The 21,911-nt window shown below is 42.4% G+C and overlaps 1 protein-coding gene across 10 annotated transcripts in view; it reads right to left on the bottom strand.

The window, feature by feature from the left end:
• Positions 1 to 9,454: 9,454 nt before the first annotated feature.
• LOC144290500 (uncharacterized) overlaps positions 9,455 to 21,911 on the bottom strand; it is a 41,038-nt gene continuing 28,581 nt past the window's right edge. For 8 of the 10 annotated variants that reach the window (XM_077859806.1, XM_077859809.1, XM_077859804.1 and 5 more), the window contains 3 exons: positions 14,889 to 15,015; positions 14,628 to 14,700; positions 9,455 to 14,067 (listed from right to left, as the gene is read on the bottom strand). In XM_077859806.1, coding sequence (XP_077715932.1) covers positions 12,492 to 14,067; positions 14,628 to 14,700; positions 14,889 to 15,015 — 1,776 coding nt within the window. In that variant the 3' untranslated portion in view covers positions 9,455 to 12,491. Of the gene's footprint in view, positions 14,068 to 14,627; positions 14,701 to 14,888; positions 15,016 to 19,479; positions 19,675 to 21,911 lie in introns of all 10 variants that reach the window. The other 2 variants (XM_077859812.1, XM_077859805.1) reach the window with 2 other exon arrangements.

The raw sequence follows: 21,911 nt of genomic DNA, 5'->3' as shown, positions 1-21,911 counted from the left end.
CCCTGCTCCGCTGCATCGGGTATATTTGGACCCAGGCTGGAGCTTGTAAATAAACCCTCATGTGTTTGTGTTTGCACTGGTGTGGGCTCCTTGGCAGTTTCTCGCTTGGCGGTTTCTCGCATTCACGTGGGCACAACATTTGGGGGCTGTCCGGGATCTAAGAAACCTCCAGGACCCCATCCAGAGGGTTTCACGCGTGGTGAATGCACTCAACTTTTTCCACCTTTTGCACGCATATTTTCTGAGAGCTCTAAACTGTACTGTACCTGTAGGAATTCCAATCTGTATTGGGTCGGCATTGGCTTAGGCGGACGCGCTGGTGGGCCATCGACCCGGGGTCTTGAGGAGACGTCCCTTGCCCCTGCCTGGAGGACAGGGTCCTCATCTGTAAGGAGGCCGGAGGTCCTCATATATAAGGAGGGCCGGCTGCCAGCCCTTCAGGTTACTTTCTGTTTTGTCTTCGCGGCCGCACGGACGTTTGTTACCGTGTTCTTGTTAACTGTTTGCACGTTTGTGTTACTATGTCCTTGTTAACTGTGCATTTGTCTGTGTTGTTGGGTCCTTGTTAATAGTCTTTACTGCCTGTGTCTTGGTGTGGATTGGGGACATAATGGGGGGGACAGAAACCACTCCCCTATCTCTTATGCTCTCTCACTTCTCGGGTATTAGGGAAAGAGCTCTTATTCTGAGCATAGACATACAGAGAGAGAGATTCCAAATTTATTGCATATCAGAATGGCCAACCCTTGATGTGGGATGGCCCTAGGAAGGAACTTTTCACCTACCTATTATCTTACAGGTTAAGACCGTGATCTTCAGGGACGAACTGGACAGCCACTCTGACCAGGTTCCCTACATCCTGATCTGGCAGGACATGATGGAGAATCCTCCTCCTTGGCTAAAACCATTTTTACCCCCCAGAGCAGGACCCACGGAGATTCTAGCCAAAAAGGAGACCGACTCTATGCCCGAAGCACCCCTTCGTCCAGTCTTCCAGGATTCCTCCCCAGAGGACCTGATTCTCCTGCCGCCCTACTGGGCATCCCTCCCCGCTTCCCCCCCTCCATTGGAGGCATCGGGGGTGCAGAAGGGGCGCCACCCTTCCCTGATGAGGGAGTCCCTGTGCACGGGCCAGCAGCGGGGACACTCGGTCGGACCCACCGGATGGCCCCACCTCCAAATGTGGGGCCGTCCGACTCCACCGCCCTTCCTCTCCGCACCATGGGGCCCCCCATGAGACTGGCGAACAGCTAATGTTATATTGGCCGTTCTCCACCAGTGATTTATATAATTGGAAAACCCAAAATGCAAAGTTCTCTGATAATCCGAGAGATCTAATTGGGCTTTTAGATACTGTCCTCTTTACCCACCAGCCTACTTGGGATGACTGCCAACAGCTCTTGCAGGTTCTCTTCACCACCAATGAAAGAGAACGAATTCAGGTGGAAGCCGGGAAGTCTGTCCTGGGAGAGGACAGACAGCCGACTCAAAACCCAGACCTCATAAATGCTGCCTTCACTTTATCCCGCCCTACCTGGGACTACAACCCAGCTGAAGGTAAGGAGAGACTCCGGGTCTACCGCCAGACTCTAACGGCAGGTCTCAAGGCTGCCGCATGAAAGCCTACCAATCTGGCCAAGGTCTATGATGTGAGGCAGGGTAAGGATGAGAGTCCAGCAGCCTTCTTAGAGAGAGTCATAGAAGCTTTTAGACAGTGCACCCCTATGAATCCAGAAGCCCCAGAAACAAAGGCCGCAATTATCATGGCTTTTGTTAACCAGGCCGCTCCGGATATTAAAAAGAAATTACAAAGAATAGAGAGACTGGGAGAGAAGAGCTTGTAGGCCTTAGTGATAGTGGCAGAACGAGTCTATAATAATAGAGAAAGTCCAGAAGAACAACAAAGCAAACTTAAGTGACCGGCAGACCCGAAACCTGGCCAAGATCCTGCTGGCCACAACCATGGACGACCCACAGGAAAGACGAAGGCACCTCAAGAAGCTGGCTTCAGGGACAGATAAGGAGGATGGCCCTGGTCCCCGTCGGGAGCGCCCTAAGCTGAACAACATTGGTTTCAATGCGCTTATTGCAAAAAGGAGGGCCATTGTGTGAAAAGCTGCCCTAACAAAAGATCTAAGGCCTCTGCCAAGATCTTAGAAATGGAGGACCTGGACGATTAGAGAAGTCAGGGTTCGGCACCCCTCCCTGAGCCCAGGGTAACTCTTAAAGTGGAGGGGCAACCTGTTAAATTCATAGGGGACACTGGGGCACAACATTCGGTTTTATTACAACCCCAAGGAAAATTGACAAACAGAAAACTTCAAGGGGCCACGGGCACCAAACAATATTCATGGACTACCCGAAGAACTGTGGATCTAGGCACGGGCCGGGCGTCCCACTCCTTCATGGTCATCCCTGAGTGTCCCTACCCATTGTTAGGTCGGGATTTGCTCACCAAGATGGGGGCACAAATCTGCTTCCACCTCGAAGGGGCAAAAGTCCTAAACAAGAAGGAGCACCCAATTCAGGTGCTTGTCCTGAGTTTAGAAGATGAATATCGTCTCCACCAAATGCCCTCAGTGCCAATCACTGACATTGACTGTTGGCTGCAGGAATTTCCCCAAGCGTGGGCAGAAACTGGGGGATTCGGGCTGGCCCAGCATCGACCGGCTATATACATAGAACTAAAGCCAGCGGCAGACCCTGTCAGGGTCCGCCAATACCCCATGCCTCTAGTAGCACGAAAGGGAATCACACCCCACATACGGCGACTACTGGACTCGGGCATATTAAGGCCCTGCCAATCGGCATGGAACACTCCCTTGCTGCCGGTTCAGAAACCCCACTCTAATGATTACAGGCCAGTCCAGGACTTGAGGGAAGTCAACCGGCGAGTAGAGGATATGCACCCTACGGTCCCAAACCCATACACCCTCCTCTCCACCCTGCCTCCAGACAAAACTTGGTATACGGTATTAGATTTAAAAGATGCCTTCTTCAGCCTGTCTTTAGCGCCCAGGAGCCAAGATCTCTTTGCCTTTGAATGGACGGACCCTGAGAAAGGCATCAATGGCCAGCTCACCTGGACTCAACTACCGCAGGATTCAAAAATTCACCGACCATCTTTGATGAGGCCTTACACGAAGACTTGGGTGAGTTCATTCTGAGCACCCACATTCAACTTTATTACAATATGTAGATGATATCCTGTTGGCGGCAGAGGACCAGGACACATGCCTGGGAGGCACCAGGGACTTGCTTCAGACCATAGTGGCCCTAGGATACCGGGCCTCAGCTAAAAAGGCCCAGATCTGCAGAACAGAGGTGAGCTGCCTTGGGTACAAATTAAAAGATGGACAAAGATGGTTGACAGATGCACGGAAGGAAACCGTCTTAAGAATCCCACAGCCGCAAACCATCGGCCAGGTGCACAGAATCAGAGCTGATCTCCAGGACCAGCCACTGCCGAATGCGGATGCCACCTGGTACGCGGACGGCAGCAGTTTTGTCCAAGAAGGATTCAGATATGCGGGGGCAGCCGTAACCATGGAGATGGAGACTGTCTGGGCAGAGCCACTGGCAGCCGGAACGTCGGCCCAACGGGCAGAGCTGATCGCACTGGCCAAGGTGCTGACCATGGGGGAAGGTAAACGAATAAACATCTACACCGACAGCAGGTACGCCTTTGTCACCGCTCATATCCACAGAGCCCTTTACAGGGAGAGAGGGCTTCTGACAGCAGAGGGAAAGACTGTTAAAAACAAAACGGAGATTCTTGAACTCCTGAGGGCCCTCTGGCTGCCCAAGGCCCTAGCCATCATCCATTGTCCGGGGCACCAAAAGGCAGACACGCCAGTAGCCAGGGGAAACCGGCGAGCTGATTTAAAAGCAAAGGAGGCGGCCCTTTTGGTGACCCAGGTCTTAGCAACTACGCTACCTGATCCGGGGGCACTGACCCTGCCTTACACCCCCAACTATACTGATGCTGACTTACACTGGATCAAACGCTTGCCTATGACCCAGTGCTTGCGTGGCTGGTGGAAGGCCGCAGACTCCAGCATCATCTTGCAAGAGGAACTAGGACGGCGAGTCCTATCCAAAATGCATTGGAGTACTCACATGGGAACAAGGAAGATGGAAGACCTCATATGACATGCAAAGATCACTATTAAAGACTCTCGAGCAAAGATCGAACAGATTGTGGCAAGCTGCCGTGCATGCCAATTAACAAATGCCTCCGCCCATGGATCTAACCCGGGCACCCGGCTCCGAGGGGACTGCCCAGGAGCCTACTGGGAAGTGGACTTCACTGAGGTGAAACCTGGAAAATACGGGTATAGGTATTTACTAGTGTTTGTAGATACTTTTTCAGGATGGACAGAGGTATTTCCCACCAAACATGAAACGGCACAGATCATAACCAAAAAAACTGCTGGAAGACATCGTACCAAGGTATAGTCTTCCCGTTAGAATTGGGTCAGACAATGGCCCACGATTTTTATCTAAGGTAACACAGGGAGTGGCACTAGTACTTGAGGCAGATTGGAAATTACATTGTGCATATAGGCCCCAGAGCTCAGGACAGGTAGGATGAATAGAACATTAAAGGAGACCTTAACTAAATTAGCCCTGGAGACTGGAGAGGACTGGGTGACTCTCCTCCTCTTCGCCCTATATAGGGTGAGGAACTCCCCATATATGATGGGACTGACTCCCTACGTGTTCGGTCTTCCTCCACCTGTTATACCCAATTTAAAACCTGAGGTGCTTGCTGAATTTGATGACCACCAACTTCTTTTCTCCCTCCAAATGTTACAACGAACCCATGAGCAGGTGTGGCCTAAGCTGAGGGCCCTCTATGAGACTGGGCCACCGCCGGACCCCCATCGATATCGGTCAGGTGACTGGGTGTACGTGCAGAGATACCAACACCAGACACTTCAACCTCACTGGAAGGGACCCTACCTCGTGATCCTGACCACTCCCACCGCTCTCAAGGTCGACGGGATTACTCCCTGGGTCCACTACACACATGTCCGGCCAGCCACCCACACACCGTTCTCACGGACTTTGTTACAGAAGGAGAAGCCAACCAGACAAGGACAATCCCCTAAAGCTAAGACCGCGTGGTTCTCACTTATTTCCCACCTCCAAGACTCCCTAGTCCAAGGTTGTCCTTCAAAATAGAAGATTAGAATTAGTCTTCTTACAACAAAGGGTTGGGGGGGGGGGGTTATGTGCTGCCTTTAATGTAAATGAAAGCAAGAAAAGCAACAAGGTTGGTGAGAATCCTGGTTTAATCATTCCTCTGGCTCACTCTGAGAGCAACCTGGACCCATGATTGGGTCCTGCATAGGATCCTCTGAAAAAGGGGGAAATGTGGGATCCAGGAAATTGAACAAAATCCCCTACCCCCAGACAAGCAGAGCAGGACTGACTCTATTTTGGGCTGCACCCGCCTTTTGCTGACCTGCTTATTACTTAGGGCACTGCCCCGCCCTAGTCAGAGACCAGGGCCCACCCTAACCGGAAATCTGGCTCAGCGGACCAGCATGACTGTGCAACTTTCTGCCTATCCCATTGGCCACTGACCTCTATAAAGTTGCTAGGCCTCTTAGTCTCGGGGTCCAAGTCCCTGCTCCGCTGGATCGGGTATACTTGGACCCAAGCTGGAGCTTGTAAATAAACCCTCCTGTGTTTCCATCCGTGTCAGCTCCTTGGCGGTTTCTTGGATTTGCGATCTTGGGCACAACAAGAGAGAGAGAGGGAGAGGGGAGGAGAGACACAGGCAGAGGGAGAAGCAGGCTCCATGCAGGAAGCCCTACATGGGACTCGATCCCAGGTCTCCAGGATCACGTCCTAGGCTGCAGGCGGCGCTAAACTGCTGCGTCACTGGGGCTGCCCCCTTATGTCTTTTTTTTTTTTTTTTTTAACATTTCATCAAAACCCCTATTCCTACCTTACAAAGCAAAGCTTTACCATTTGTTAACCACTTTTTTTCCACAAGATATAAACAACAGAACTGCAACAACTTGAATGTTTCATGCCTCTATATACAAAAATCCTACAGTACCTACATTATTTGTGCTAAATTGATTATGTTAACTCTAAACTCCACGGCATAGAGTATTAAAAATTAGCAACAAGATTATAGTTTCTAAAAAAGAAAATCTTGAGTGGAATAGTGGTCCTGTTTTTCTCCCTCGCTAGGTTTGTATCCCTCATAATTAAATAAAAATATAGATCTTAGTTGAGTCATAGAAGAGATATTACAAGTATTTTGTGAGAAGGGAGGGGTTAAATAGATGGGTTAAGAAGGGCACGAGCTGTAATGAGCACCAGCTGGGTGATGTATAGAAGTGTTGAATCACTATAGTGTACACCTACATCTAATATTAAGCTATATGTTATGCTAACTGGAATTTAAATAAAAACTTTAAAAAAAGAGTCCCCCCTCCCTCAAAAAGAATATTTTGTAGTATACTAAAGGTAAACTTACATATTTTAACTGAGGTACTTTATGGTAAATGGTGTCTAATATACTGTGGTATTTACTTTATGGTAAATGGTGTCTAATATACTGTTAATCTTTAGATAAGTAGAAAAGGTAAAAACTGTTCCAGACGACCAGGAGCTGCCCTTGATTTCACTCTTAGGCCAAGTCTATTCTTGTTGATGAGAAAAATGTCACACACCTCCTTCATCAAAAGTAAATGATAACATGGGGTGCCTGGGTTGCTTGGTCAGACTCTTGATTTCAGTTCAGGGTATGATCTCAGGGTCATGGGATTGAGCCCTGTTTTGTACTCTGGGCTCAGCTGGGAGTCTACCTGAGATTCTCTTCCTGTCTGCCCCTCTTCCATTCATGTGCACATGCATGTCCTCTCTCTAGTAACAAACTATAGAAATGGTCCTTGAAAGTATAGTCCTCCTCTCTCTAAAGTAAGTCAGTCCTTGGGGTGCCTGGGTAGCTCAGGTGGTTGAGGATCTGACTCTTGATTTTGGCTCAAGTCATAATCTCATAATCTCAGGGTCATGAGATAGTGCCCTATGTCAGACTCTGTGCTGGGCATGGAGCCTGCTTGGGATTCTCTCCCTTTCCCTCTCCCCGTCCCCTGGCTCGCATGGACATACATACTCACATTCTCTCTCTCTCTCTCTCTGTCTCAAATAAATAAAATCTTTAAAAATAAATAAATCTTTTTAAAAAAGAGTAAATTTTAATTGTCTTGGTCCATGAAGGACCAAGACATTTTTAAAAAAGATTTTATTTATTTACTCATCACACACACACACACACACACACACAGAGGCAGACACAAGCAGAGAGGGAGAAGCAAGCTCCATGCAGGAAGCCCGATGTGGGACTCCATCCCAGGACTCCGGGTTTGCTCCCTGAGCCAAAGGCAGATTCTCAACTGTTGAGCCACCCAGGTGTCCCAGGACCAAGACAATTATAAGGGCATTTTGTAACCACATCTCTAAAAATGGTAAAAATTAATGTTCCAAATCATAAAAATGACCAATATTCCCTTTTTTCTAATATCACTACCTGGGACTTCTTACTAGTAAGTTTAGGTCCATGACACTGTTTTTATGTTCTACCTTCTAGAAAACAACAATTATGGTTACCAATGATAGAATACAGTTTACCTCCTCACAGCATTCAATTCACAAAAATGTCTTGCTTCCTTGAGTACCAGTTAAATCCTCCAACACAAGTCAAAACCCTACAAGTCCTTTTGAACATCATGTTAATGTTATACTCAGTCCTTTCTGATTTATAGCCATTCTTACTAAAATTCATTATACTCCTCTTTGACTACACATATACTCCTGCAGGTCACTGGGCAGAGTGCACACACACACACACACACACACACAATGTGATTTAAATTTTTGGTATTACAAATGACGAGAAATTACTTTCATGACAACACTGTGAAATAAAAGAATAACAAAACTTCTTGAGGAAAAACTACCTGAACTTGTATGCCAATGTAATACTCACAATGTATAATATATGATTAAAAGAAGAAAACTGCAGTTTATCAAAAAATCCCTAATAATAATGGCACACTTTAATATATCCTCTCTGGGAAATTAAAAAATTCAGTATCTATTAGCATTAGGTGGCTTAGAACAAAGTTAATTAAATACTTCTATGAAACAATGACAGAAGTGTTCCTCTACAAAAAATGCACATACTTTTAACCACATACAATCAAAGATATTGATTGGATATTGAGGTATTACATTTGGGAAGAAGAAACTGGAAATACCCACAGTCTTTCTGACATGTGGAAGGTGCTTACTGTCACAAAGAAGGACAAGATCAAAGAAGCCAATGTACAATGTAGTAGAGAAACAAACTCCAATTCTACATTTTTACTGCACCATTGTAAGTGTCAAGGTCAGTCAGGAAAATACACACTACACTATTAACAGCATATGGTGTTTCCTATACAAATTAGGCCTTATCAGGGATATAATCTAGAGGAGGTAGTCAGAGAACACTCCCAAGCATGAAAGTCTGAATTCACATCATCGCAGACACAAGAAGCCTTATCAAAAAAAAAAAAAAAAAAAAAAAAAACTAAAAACAAAAACAACAACAACAACTCTGATGGATCTTTGAGGTTGACCTTGTGAAGACATCAGTGGAAATCTCCACCTCTAGGAAAACAGAAACCAAAGAGTTGATGGTGGTTTTTGAGGGTACTTTTTGAATGGAAGGGCAAAGAATCCAGAATATGGGCTCGGTGATGATGGCCTTGAAGTTCCTATGTATCTGTCCTTTTCCAGTAAGATAGTTCAAAAATCTAGTATCTTCTTGGCTTCTGCCTTTGAAGTCTCATGCAAGTGAGGCTATTGGTGAATTCTAACATGGAATCATAAAAGAGATGACTATGGAAAATCTAGTCCCTCACTTTACCCATAGGGGGATATCTCTGACTTTTCTCCCATTACAGGTCTCTCTTCCCAATTCAGGGTATTCACCAAATAACCATCACAAGGAAGGATAAGCAAAGGCCCAAATATGAAAATACTAATTCACATGAAAATATATTCTTTCTTATGCTTAAATACATAAAAATTATTATAGCTTTGTATTAGTATGTTAAAGGAAGAAGACTCATACCCCTCACCCCCCCCCAAAAAAAAAACTTTGTCATTAAGAAAGGTAGAATATATAATGGACTAAAGATATCCAGGACCTGTCACAAGGCCAGTTGGAAAATCCCAACAAAGAACAAACTGTCATTTTTCAAAGGCCCCTTAACACAAAACAAATAAAACATTATATGAAAAAGTTTGACCTAATTGCATATTAGGAATACATTCAACTCACCCATGGATCCAACAGGCTTCAAAATGGAAAGAGAAAATATTAACTGATATAAGGAAGAAGCACTATTAATCTAGGATACTATTGTTGAAAGACAACTCAGAATTCTTTCACCTTAATATTCATTTGAGAGTAATTAGTAGAAATTCACATTACAACAATGTGCTTTGAGAAAGAGGCCCAGTAAACACAATATACATACAACCTTAATAACTCTTCTGCATTGAAAGTTTTCTGGAACACTTTACATGGATTAATTCCAATCAAGCTTTCTCATGTTACTTACATTTATATTTCTTTTCAGTAAGAGTTTTCACATTAAGGATGTGGGCCAACTAAATATTTCCTACACGGTTTACATTAGAGCTTTTTATCCAATGAGTCCTTTCATGTCTTCAGTAGGACCAGGAATGACAAGTCTCCTCCACATTCAGCACATTTACATAGTATCTCTCCAGTGTGCATTCTCACAAGTCCTTTAAAGTTTGCATGAGAAAGTGAAGGCTTTCCCACATTCCTTGCATTCATAGGGTTTCTCTCCAGTGAATTCTTTTGTTTTCAAAGAGAACTGAAAGAACTGAAAGATTTACTACATTTTTAACATTCATAGGGTTTCTCACATTTTTACATTCATAGTTTCTCTTCAGTATGATTTTTTTCATGTCTTCTACAACTTTTTTCTGAGATAAATGTGTGTGCACAAGTGGGGGGGAAGGGCAGAGGCAAGAGGATCCCAAGCAGACTGTGCATAGTCCAACATGGGGCTTGGTCTAACGACACTGAGATCATGACCTAAGCCAAAATCAAGCATCAGATGCCCAACCAACTGAGCCATCCAGGAGCCCCAATATCTTCTAGAATTTAGGTAACATCTGAAGGCTTTTCCACATTCCTTATACTCATAGGGATTCTCTCCTGAGTCCTTTGGTATACTTGCAAGGAACTGTAATATTGAAGGCTTTACCACTTTTACATTCATAGTTTCTCTTCAGTATGATTTTTTTCATGTCTTCTACAACTGGGGGAGAGGGAGAAGCAGACCCCCTGCTGAGCAGGGAGTCCATCACGGTGCTCAATCCTAGGATTGATTATGAACTGTGCCAAAGGCAGCCACTTAACCAACTGAGCCACCCAAACACCCATCAGAGTCCTCTATTTTTTTAAGATTGTATGTATGTATGTATGTATGTATGTATGTATGAGAGACATAGAGAGGCAGAGACACAGGCAGAGGAAGAAGCAGGCTCCATGCAGGGAGCCCGATGCAGGACTCAATCCCAGGACTCCAGGATCACGCCCTGAGCCAATGTCAGGTGTTAAACTGCTGAGCGACCCACGGATCCCCAAGAGTCCTCTATTTTTTTTTTTTAAGATTTTATTTATTTATTCATAAAAGACAGAGAGAGAGAGAGAGGCAGAGACACAGGCAGAGGGAGAAGCAGGCCCAAGTCAGGGAGCCTGATGCGGGACTCGATCTGGGGACTCCAGGACCACGTCCTGGGCCAAAGGCAGGCACTAAACCGCCGAGCCACCCAGGGATCCCCTGAGTCCACTATCCTTTTTTCTTTTTTAAAATAAGGATTTATTTTTATTTTTATTTTTATTTATTTATTCAGAGATAGAGAGAGAGGCAGAGACACAGACGGAGAAGCAGGCTCCATGCAGGAAGCCCGAAGTGGGACTCGATCCCGGGTCTCCAGGATCACACCCCAGGCTGCAGGTGGCGCTAAACCGCTGCACCACCGGGGCTGCCCTGAGTCCTCTATTCTTAATGTAACTCTATATTCCAAGTGCTAGCCATAAGCAATGGCAAAGAGCAAAGAACAAAAGATGAAAATAATAATTCACATGAGAATATACTGTATGATGATCTTTGCATCCTCACAACTACAGCAACTACTTATTGGCAAGGAAAACAGAATAAGGCTCTTCAGGCCAATGAGAAGGGAACTTTCTGTAAACAAAGAAATGTAGAGGGACACCTGGGTGGCTCATTGGTTGGGAGTCTGCCTTCATCTTGGGGTGTGATCCTGGGATCAAGTCCTGCATTGGGCTCCCTGAGAGGAGCCTGCTTTTCCCTCTGCCTGTGTCGTGCCTCTCTCTGTGTGTCTCTCATGAATAAATAAATAAATCTTTTAGGGGACCCAGGGATCCCCTAAATAAATCTTTTTTAAAAAATGTAGAATATAGGGCAGCCCCGGTGGCACAGCGGTTTAGCGCTGCTTGCAGCCCAGGGGGTGATCCTGGAGACCCTGGATCAAGTCCCACATCAGGCTCTCTGCATGGAGCCTGCTTCCCCCTCTGTGTCTCTGTCTCTGCCTCTGTCTCTTTCTCTCTCTCTCTCTGTGTGTCTCTATGAATAAATAAAATCTTTTTAAAAATGTAGAATACAGAAATAATGGCTAAATCATACTGAATACTTGCCCCACAGGACACTAGGAAAGGAAAATATGAAAAGTGTTATTTTTCAACATTCCTTTCTTTACAGAATTTTTAAAATATATAAAAATTAAACCTACTTGCACCTTAGAAATACACTTCAATCACCCACAGATCCAAGAGACTTCAAAACAAGAACACAAAAATATTACTAAGGAAAAATTTACTTACTAAACTTAGGAACTCTTGTTTTAAGAGTACCTACATAATTATCTCACTTCAGTATCTGTTTGCAAAAGTGGAAGTCTATAGCAAAGAGAATCACTTTAAGGATGAATACCTGATAAACACCATATATGAATAACATTTATAACATTTCTTTAATGTTGTGAATTTTAAGAACTGTTCTACATGAATTCACGTCCACAAAGCTTATCCATATTGAGTATTTCTTTCTCATTTAATTTTCACACCACCTTGAAAATATCTGTAAAAATTATAAAGTTTTTATTTTTTAGTTATATAATACTAATCCAGTGAATAATCTAACATGTTTTTTTAGTGATGTGGGGCAAGTGAAGGTTTCCTACATTGTTTACTACCAATTGAATTCTCTCCACTGGGTTTTTGTTAAGTCTCAAAGGAAACAGAACTGAAGTCTTTCCTACATTCTTTATATTTCTATAATTTATCTCTGGTGTGCATTCTTACATGCCCATGAAAGACTATGCAACAAATGAAGGCTTTCTTACATTCCTTATTTTCACAGACTTTCTCTCATATGAGTTCTTTCATGATTTCGTAAAGAATTAATAAGACTGAAAGCTTTACTACAAGTTTTACATTGATAAGGTTTCTCTCCAGTGTGAGTTCTTTCATGTGTTCGTAATGAACTGGGAGAAATAAATGCTTTCTTACATTTCTTACATTTATAAGGTCCATCTCCGGTGTGGATTACCATGTGTGACTGAACACCTGAGCGGAAAATGAAGCCTTTCCCACATTCTTTACATTCATAAGGTTTTTCTCCAGTGTGAGTTCTTTCATGTTTTTGAACATAATAGTGACTGCTGAAGGCTTTACCACATAGTTTACATTCATAGCGTTTATCATCAGTATGAGATCTCTCATGTTTGCGTAAGTTACTAGAATATCTGAAGACTTTGCCACATTTTATACATTCATAGGGTTTTTCTGCACTATGTGTCTTTTCATGTATCCGAAAGGACTGGGGACAACTGAAAGCTTTTCCACATTGCTTACATTCATATGGTTTTACTCCCGTGTGAGTTCTTTCATGAATTCGAAAGTAATTGGGACAACTGAAAGCTTTCCCACATTCCTTACACTTATAAGGTTTCTCCCCAGTATGGGTTCTTTCATGATTTCGAAGGGAACTGGGATAACGGAAAGCTTTACCACATTCCTTACATTCATGAGGCTTCCTTGCAGTATGAATTCTTCTATGTTTCCCAAGGGACCTGGGTGAACTGAAAGCTTTCCCACATTCCTTGCATTCATAGGGCTTTACTCCACTATGTGTCATTTCATGACTACGACAGTTTTTGGGACACCTGAAGGCTTTCCCACACTCCTTACATTCATAAAGTCCATCTCCATTTTGCTTGATCATGTATCTTCGAAATTTGGTAACAGAACGCAAGGCTTTCCCACCTTCCTTACATTCACAGGGTTTCTCCCCATTATGACTTCTTTCATGTTTATGTAAATTACTTGAGTAACTGAAGGTTTTACCACATTTTGTACATTCCTTAGGCTTTTTTGCACTGTGTATCCTTTCATGTATTCGAAAGGACCTGAGACCACTGAAAGCTTTACCACATTGCTTACATTCACTAGGTTTCTCTCCAATATGAGTCCTTTCATGTTTACGTAAGTTACTTGAATAACTAAAGGTTTTATCACATTTTATACATTTGTAGGGCTTTTCCCCGCTGTGTGCCCTTTCATGAATTTGAAAGTAATTGCGACAAATGAAAGCTTTTCCACAGTGTCTACATTCATAGGGCCTCTGTCCAGTGTGTGTCTTTTCATGCATTCGAATGGACTGGCGATGCTTGAAGGATTTTCCACATTCCTTACATTTATAAGGCTTCTCTTCACATTCCTGATATTCATATGGTTTGTGTCCAGTGTGAGATTTCATGTGCTTGTTAAAGGTTGAATGATACATGAATACTTGTCCACATAAAGTGCATTTATGTAGTTTTATTCCAGTAAAAGTTTTCTTCTTCCGATTATGATATGGGATCTGGCTGAAGATTTCTTCATACTGATTACATTCTTTACTTTTACTGAGTCTTTCTACCATTTGACTGCTGTAAAAAATGAGAAGCATATTATTAATAGCTTTGTTCTTAATCCTCTTACATTTATTGATAACTATGATGGTAACTTTACTATTTTCAAGGAAAACGTAGGTTTTCTGCATATTTTGATTGTTTGAAAGTTAACACCCTGAGAGCTTTCCAACAGGGCTCCATCTTAGCTATTATCAAAACAGCTGTTTCCAGGTGTACCATTTTTCAGAAACTGTACATCACAGTAAGAGGTGAGAAAAAACTTGATGAAAATATCCTAAGGATCAGTGAATTTATTTTTTTTTAAAGATTTTATTTATTTATTCATGAGAGACACACAGAGGCAGAGACATAAGCAGAGGGAGAAGCAGGTTCCATGCAGGAAGCCCGATGTGGGACTCAATCCCAGGACTCTGGGATCATGCCCTGAGCCAAAGGCAGACACAACCGTTGAGCCACCCAGGTGTCCCAGGATCAGTGAATCTAAAGCTGCACTAATTTATTTGCTTGTTTTTTAAATTTCATGAGATCTTGGATTCTGTAATGAAACTTTATTTTCTCATGCAAATGCTACTCACCTTAGATTTGTCTCATGATTTTCATCCTGATCTTCACTGTCATGGATTTTCCATTTTTCTTCTGACATACACACTAGGAAAAAAGCAGTATAAATTATAAAAATTTAGAGAAAATTTGTTAGATTCTAGGTCCATGATGAGTTGTGACCATGGCAGGTTTATTAATAAAAATATTCCATCTTTTCCCTTGAAATGGCACTGATGAGCAAGTTACACTAAATCTCTAATTGATTTTGCAAGTAAGAATGTCCTCATTCTTACCTATTGAGGCCAGGTTCCTGAAGGTTTCCTGCATCACATCTCTGTAGAGTTTCTTCTGGGAGTGATCCAGGAGAGCCCACTCCTCCATGGTGAACTTCACAGTTACATCCTCAAAGGCCACTGTGTCCTAAATAATTCCATAAATGTATATACGATGGGTGAGATGGACTACTGAAGACCTATATTCAATTTATAAGTAGTTCACATATGACTTCCAGAACATAAATGATGTGGGGGTACAAAGGTGTTTCTTTTCTGTTCCAAAGGTGGGGCATAGAGAGGATATCAGGGTTTTCTCACTCCTGTCACCAAATATGTTGTATTTGTTCCAAAGCCACTTCTCCAATTCTATGTCACCAAACAAGTGTCCAATAGTTCAGTTCTAACACAAACTACCCAGAGTTTAAATCAGATTCATAGTATAAGAGGTCAGTCCCACACACTGCCCCTATTTGTGATACCAGCTACAAATGGGAAGGCAAGTTTATTATTTTCACAGCCAACTACAAGTTCACAGATTTCTTCCACACTGTCTCATTTGGTAATTTACTGAAACGATTTTAAGAAACTTAGGAAAATGCTTTATTTACCATTACCAGTTTACTGTAAAGCATACAACTCAGGAACAAAGAAAAAGTGCAACACATAGGATAAGTTAAGGTGGTGGTATGGGTAAGGGGAATGGAGATGCAAGTGGGGTGCAGAGCTCCCATCTCCTTACGGACACATCAACCTCCCAGCAGCTGGTTGCATTCACCAATGCAGAAACTGTCAGAATCCTGTCTTTAAGAATTTTGATGGAGGTTTCAGTACATGGACACAATTTAGTAAATCATTGGCCATTGGTGATTAACTCTATCTCCAGCCCTTGTCCTATATTCATAAGTGGAGAGCTGCAGCTCAATGTTCTAAACATTTCATCAAAGCTTGGTATTTCAGGTATCCAAAACCCCATCATAAAAGCTACCTAGTAAGTGGCTAAGAGTTGCCTCTTGGCAACACACTCTTTCACCATTAACACTGAAGTAATTGTGAGGGCTTCAAGAGGATTATGCTAAGAACGGAGGACACTTACCATAAATCATTCTCATTACATCACAGTAGGTCAAGGACAAGGACTCGCTAAAAGATTAACAGCAAATCATAGTAAAGACTGCTTCCCCACTGACTCCATGTCCCCTACATCAACTGGGATCTTGCTTAATATAAGTGTGCTATTCTGAAAGAACTACAGAATTTCTTTCTTTCTGGTAATTTCAGTATGAAGGCAACAATGTCTCCTCTCACTAAAACTAGATGACATTGTACTGGAATTCTTAGCTAATACATTCAGACAGGGGAATAAAAGGTAAATTAAAAAAAAATGAAGGTTATACATTTGGGGAAGCACAAAATAAAACTGCCTTTATGTCATATAACAAGATTGTCAATTGAGAAAAATGTAAAAAAAAATCCCAAATAACAAAGAAAACTCCATGAACCAAAAGGAAAATTAAAAGATAAAAAGTTAAGGGCGCTTGGGTGGCTCAGTTGGCTGAGTGTCCAACTCAGTTCATGATCTCAGGATCATGGGATCAGGCCTGTGGGGCTCTGTGTTTAGCAGGGAGTCCACTTATCTCCCTCTCCCTCTGCCCCTCCCCTTCCTTCCCTTGTGCGTACTATATCTATAAAAAATAAATAAATCTTTTTTTTTTTTTTTTTTTTATTTATGATAGGCACACAGTGAGAGAGAGAGAGAGAGGCAGAGACACAGGCAGAAGGAGAAGCAGGCTCCATGCACCGGGAGCCCGACGTGGGATTCGATCCCGGGTCTCCAGGATCGTGCCCTGGGCCAAAGGCAGGAGCCAAACCGCTGCGCCACCCAGGGATCCCTAAATAAATCTTTTTTAAAAATAAATTTAAAAAGTTAAAGGGTACCTGAATGGCTCAGTTAGTAAGGTGTCTGCCTTCAGTTTGGGTTGTGATCCCAGCATCCTATGAATGAGCCTGTCAGCCCCCTCTGCTGAGCTGGAAGTTAGCTTCTCCCTTTCCCTCTGCCCCCTCTTCCCGCTGTGCTCTCTCATGTGTACTATCTCTCAAATAAATAAATCTTTTTTTTTTTTTAAACAAAAAGTTAATACTGGGGCACCTGGCTGGCTCAGTCAGTAGAGTGTGGGATGCTTGATCTCAGGGTTGTAAGTTCAAGCTCCATACTGGGCATGGAGCCTACTTTAAAAAAAACCAAAAATATATATAAAAAGTTAATATAGAAAAGGCAGGGGATCCCTGGGTGGCTCAGTGGTTTAGTGCCTGCCTTTGGCCCAGGGCGCGATCCCGGAGTCCCGGGATCAAGTCCCGCGTTGGGCTCCCAGCATGGAGCCTGCTTCTCCCTCGCTTGTGTCTCTGCCTCTCTCTCTCTATCATGAATAAATTAAAAAAAAAAAATCTAAAAAAAAAAAAGAAAAGGCAACTGCTTTTCTATAGATCTATACAAATATGCAAATATAGTTCTATAAACCTAACTGCTTCCTCATCTTTGACAAAGAATCAAAGGTAACTCAATGGAAACAGTCTTTTCAGCAAATAAGGTAAAAAAAGAAACTGGACATCCACATGCAAATTTTTTTAAAATCTAGACTTTACACCTTTCACAAAAATTAACTCAAATTTGATCATAGTTCTTAGTGGTGTTTGGTAATTAATTTAAAAAAAGTTTTCATTACAGTGAAAAACTATTCAGTATTCAGTGAAACAGAAGGTAACAGAATGAAAACACAAGTCATAATCTGGCAGAAAAATTTTCAAAATCACTTATCTGATAAAGGACTGGTAATAAACACAAGCAAAATATTCTTAAAATGCAACAAAAAGAAACAATCCAAATAAAGATGGAAAAATATCTGATTACATACCTCACTAGTACTATACAAATAGTAAATAAACACATGAAGACAATTTCAAAATCATATCTCATTAGGATATTGTACATAAAAAGAACTATGAGATATCACCAGTTGCTTATAATCATTAAACATTATGAGAACATCAAATACTCATTGCTGGTAGAAACAGAACATACTTACTTTGGAAGAAAGGCAGTGTCTTAACACTAAGGCTACATTTACCATACTATGCAGCAATTATGTATTTCAAAGGTACACAAATGAGTTGAAAACTTATGTTCATAAAATGAAAACTAATTTTCATAAAAATCCTACACATGAATGTTTATAGGAGCTTTATGCACACTTGTCATGACTTACAGGGAACCAAGATAATTTCAATAGGCGAACTGATACTGAAAGTACCACTGGTATATCCACTGGATGAAATACTTTATTTTTTTTATTTATTTATTTTTAAGATTTTATTTATTTATTCATGAGAGACACAGAGAGAGAGAGAGAGAGAGAGAGAGAGGCAGAGAGACACAGGCAGAGGGAGAAGCAGGCTCCATGCAGGGAGCCTGACATGGGACTCAATCCCGGGTCTCCAGGATCACACCCTGAGCTGCAGGCGGCGCTAAACCGCTGCGCCACCGGGGCTGCCCTGGATTAAATACTTTAAAGTGATGAAAGAAATGAGGCTGTCAAGCCAAAAGACATGATGACATTTTAAAATCATATTCTAAGTGAAAGAAGACAATTTGACAAAGCTACATACTGCATGATTCCAAGCATATGACATCCCAGAAAAGAGAAAATTAAAAGGCTTCAAAAGACCTTTGGTTACCAGGTTTTGGGATGGGAGGAAGGAGTGAATGACTAGGTAGAGAAGAGGATATTTTCAGGACAGTGAAAGTATTCTGATACAAAAATGACGGAAACACGTCATTTCACATTAGTTGAAGATCTGAGATCATATAACATAGAGTGGACTTCATAGACTTTAACGCATCAAAGTTGGTTCAACAAACGTAAGAAATGTATTACAAGTTATAAAATATAGAACTGTCCAGGAAAAGGGGTCATATGGGAAGTCTCTGTACTTTCTGATTAAGTTTTCTGTAAACCTAACTGCTCTCAAAAACAAAAACTCTATTAGAAAAAGACAGACACATTAATATTCACACCTGATAACTGACCCATGACAGGCACAGACCATCTTTATTCAATGTATTTCAACTTATTTCTGTAAGCCATTATGGTGCTTTATGGAGTCTGCACCCTGAGACTTGAGAGGAGAAACTTCCTTGTTTCTCCTTGTTATGCCTTGAATGAGTGCCTTGTTAGAGTGTCCAGAAGAGTGTACTTTGAGAAATGAGTGCTTTTGTTACTATCAATAACATGTGGACTCAGACATAGATTATATATAGTGTCCTGGCAAGGCCTTGTACTCTGGCCTTAAAATATACAGAAACAAATGTTACTTTGATTTATATTGGGAGTAATGGGGGCATAGGATTCCTTGAGTTCTGTCACCCTAGTAGGGCAACTCAGAGAATCACTCAGACTAGTGAACAGATGAAGATGGTCTTGATTGTTGCCTGGCGCTAAGATGACTGCTTGATGTATGGTCAGTTGTGATGACCCTCTGGTTAGATCCCAATTCAGACATAAGAAGCAGCAATTCTGCCTATGCTCTACTATGTATGAATGTGGTGATGTCATACCTAAAGTCTATGAACTCCCATTGCTTTTCTCTATGGAGCTCCCCAGGGAGCCCAGGGGTCTGGATAAGGGGGGACTTCCTCTAGCACCGTGGCATCTTGCAAGAGACTGAGGAGAGGGTGGGCCATGCCCTCCTGTAGGTGACTATCCCAGAGGGCCAACGTTTTCCTCATGTCTCAAGGTGGTCAAAGAGCAGCCTTTAAAAAAAAAAAAAAAAAAAAAAAGATTTTATTTATTTATTCATGAGAGACACACAGAGAGAGGCAGAGACACAGGCAGAGGGGAGAAGCAGGCTTCATGCAGGGAGCCTGACATGGGACTTGATCCAAGGTCTCCAGGATCAGGCCCTGGGCTGAAGGCAGCTAAACCGCTGAGCCACCCAGGCTGCCCAAGAGCAACCTTTTTTAAGGTCATCATGGGTAACTCCAAGAGGCATGAAAGGAGGTCAATGAAGCATCTAAGTGAAGTCTCTGTGAGTACTACCAGGAGTGCCAGTTCAATGGCAGTTTCACAAATCTCCAGCCTTCTGAGGTAAGGGTGCCCATTTGTAATTAACAGCATAAATGGGCTCACATAATTTGTAAATAAGAAATATGTTATCTCTGGAACAACAAAAAAACATAGTAGATGTTGTGGGTGCCAATAGGAAGAACAGCTATTTCCTCATGATGCTAGAAAGGGAGTGGGTGTCAGATTACCAAATAATTTCCAGTAAAATAACAAGGTTGATCAGGCCTCACATTTTATGTATGACAATGCCCCATCCACATTTTGCTAGCTCCTTTTCTCAGTGTTTGCTTCTCTAGCGTGTCCTTAGAGGAGGAGCTCATTAATGTAATGTGGCACCTGTGTTCTTGGAGAAACCAGGATGTGGTTCAGATCTTTGCCTTCAATAATTGTGTGGGAGGGCAATACTGTTGAAGATCCATGAGGATAACCCAGTAAACCTGTACTGTGTCCCTTCAAGATGAAGGCAACTGCAGTTGTGAGGCTGTTGAAATAAGCATAGAAAAGAACAGACCCCCCCAATCTGTGACAGCAGGATATTTAGCCATCTGTTGATTGGGTGAATCAATAATTTCCACAAAGTTGGGGACTAAGAATAGATATCCATTCAGTTTGACCACCATTACAGTTACACAGTTGTGGTAATCCACTGTGAGGTGTCATTCATTCGTTCCAGAATAAGAATAAGTCAAATTTGGCTGTTCAAAGGAGAAGCACTAGGAATAATCAACTCTTCACTAAACAGGTCTTGTGTGTGGTTTCAATCCTTTAAGGGCCTATGCAATTTACACTGGGCCATATGAACTATTCTACTTAGAGGGTACAGTCCAAGAGGTCTCATCTTGTGAAGACAATTTGTGAGTGCAAGGACCTTATTTAATTTTCATTTATGAACTATTGGTTCAGAGCTTCTTAGATCACTACAGGTTATTTTAGGACAACCAGTGCTATGACCATGGAGGATTTCTGCAGGACCATAGTTCTGATGGTCAAGAAGAAACAGGTGTGCTGTTTGTCCTCTATATCCTATTCAGCAACCACCAAGAACGATCATGGGTACCCTGCTTAAATATAGTGGGATCCCAGGTATAACTATAACTTGAGACCTTGTATTGACTGATTGCTTAATGGTTTCTGAGTTAGTGCATTACATCAGATAGCAAAACTAATTCAGAAGTTATGTTGCAGGGATCCCTGGGTGGCGCAGCGGTTTAGCGCCTGCCTTTGGCCCAGGGTGCGATCCTGGAGACCCGGGATCGAATCCCACATCAGGCTCCCGGTGCATGGAGTCTGCCTCTCTCCCTCTCTGTGTGACTATCATAAAAAAAAAAAAAGAAGAAGTTATGTTGCAAAGGCTGAAAAGCCAACCAGTACATTCTTACCTGATGTATAAATTATTTTTGTACATTTTGATTTCCAATTTGGTTGTTGTGGTCTTTTGTTTCAGTATTTTATCTATTAGTCTCTTCTTTGAGGATCCCTCTTCTCTTTGTCCCTGGATATACTTTGGCAGATGGCGGTGCCTCTCTACCCTAATATTTATAAATGGTTTCCTCCTGAGAGTCTTAAATCAGGGCCATCAGGGTTAGGAGCCTTTCCCATGCTAACTGGCTGCTTTAACAGATTTAAGGACAAGATTTTTTTTTTTTTTTTAAAGGACAAGATTAAGTCAGCTTTGAACTAATCCCTTTGCTGTGCCACAGAGTGCCACGGATGTGTTCCCAAAACTCCACAGTCTTCTGCCTACTTCTTGAAGAAGAGGCAGGGGTAGGACCAACAGAGGTACTCGAAGATTCCATTCAACTATCTGGTGTTTGGAGTGTGGACACAGCCCACCACTTATTGGCTGTCTTTCACCCTTTCTCTCTTCTTTTTCTTTTTAAATGTCTGTTTTCACAAGAGTAACCTTTGAATGAGGCCACCTCTT

The sequence above is a fragment of the Canis aureus genome, chromosome 19 (assembly GCF_053574225.1).
Source record: "Canis aureus isolate CA01 chromosome 19, VMU_Caureus_v.1.0, whole genome shotgun sequence".
NCBI classification, from domain to species: domain Eukaryota; kingdom Metazoa; phylum Chordata; class Mammalia; order Carnivora; family Canidae; genus Canis; species Canis aureus.
This window is presented reverse-complemented; position numbering and strand designations above follow the sequence as displayed.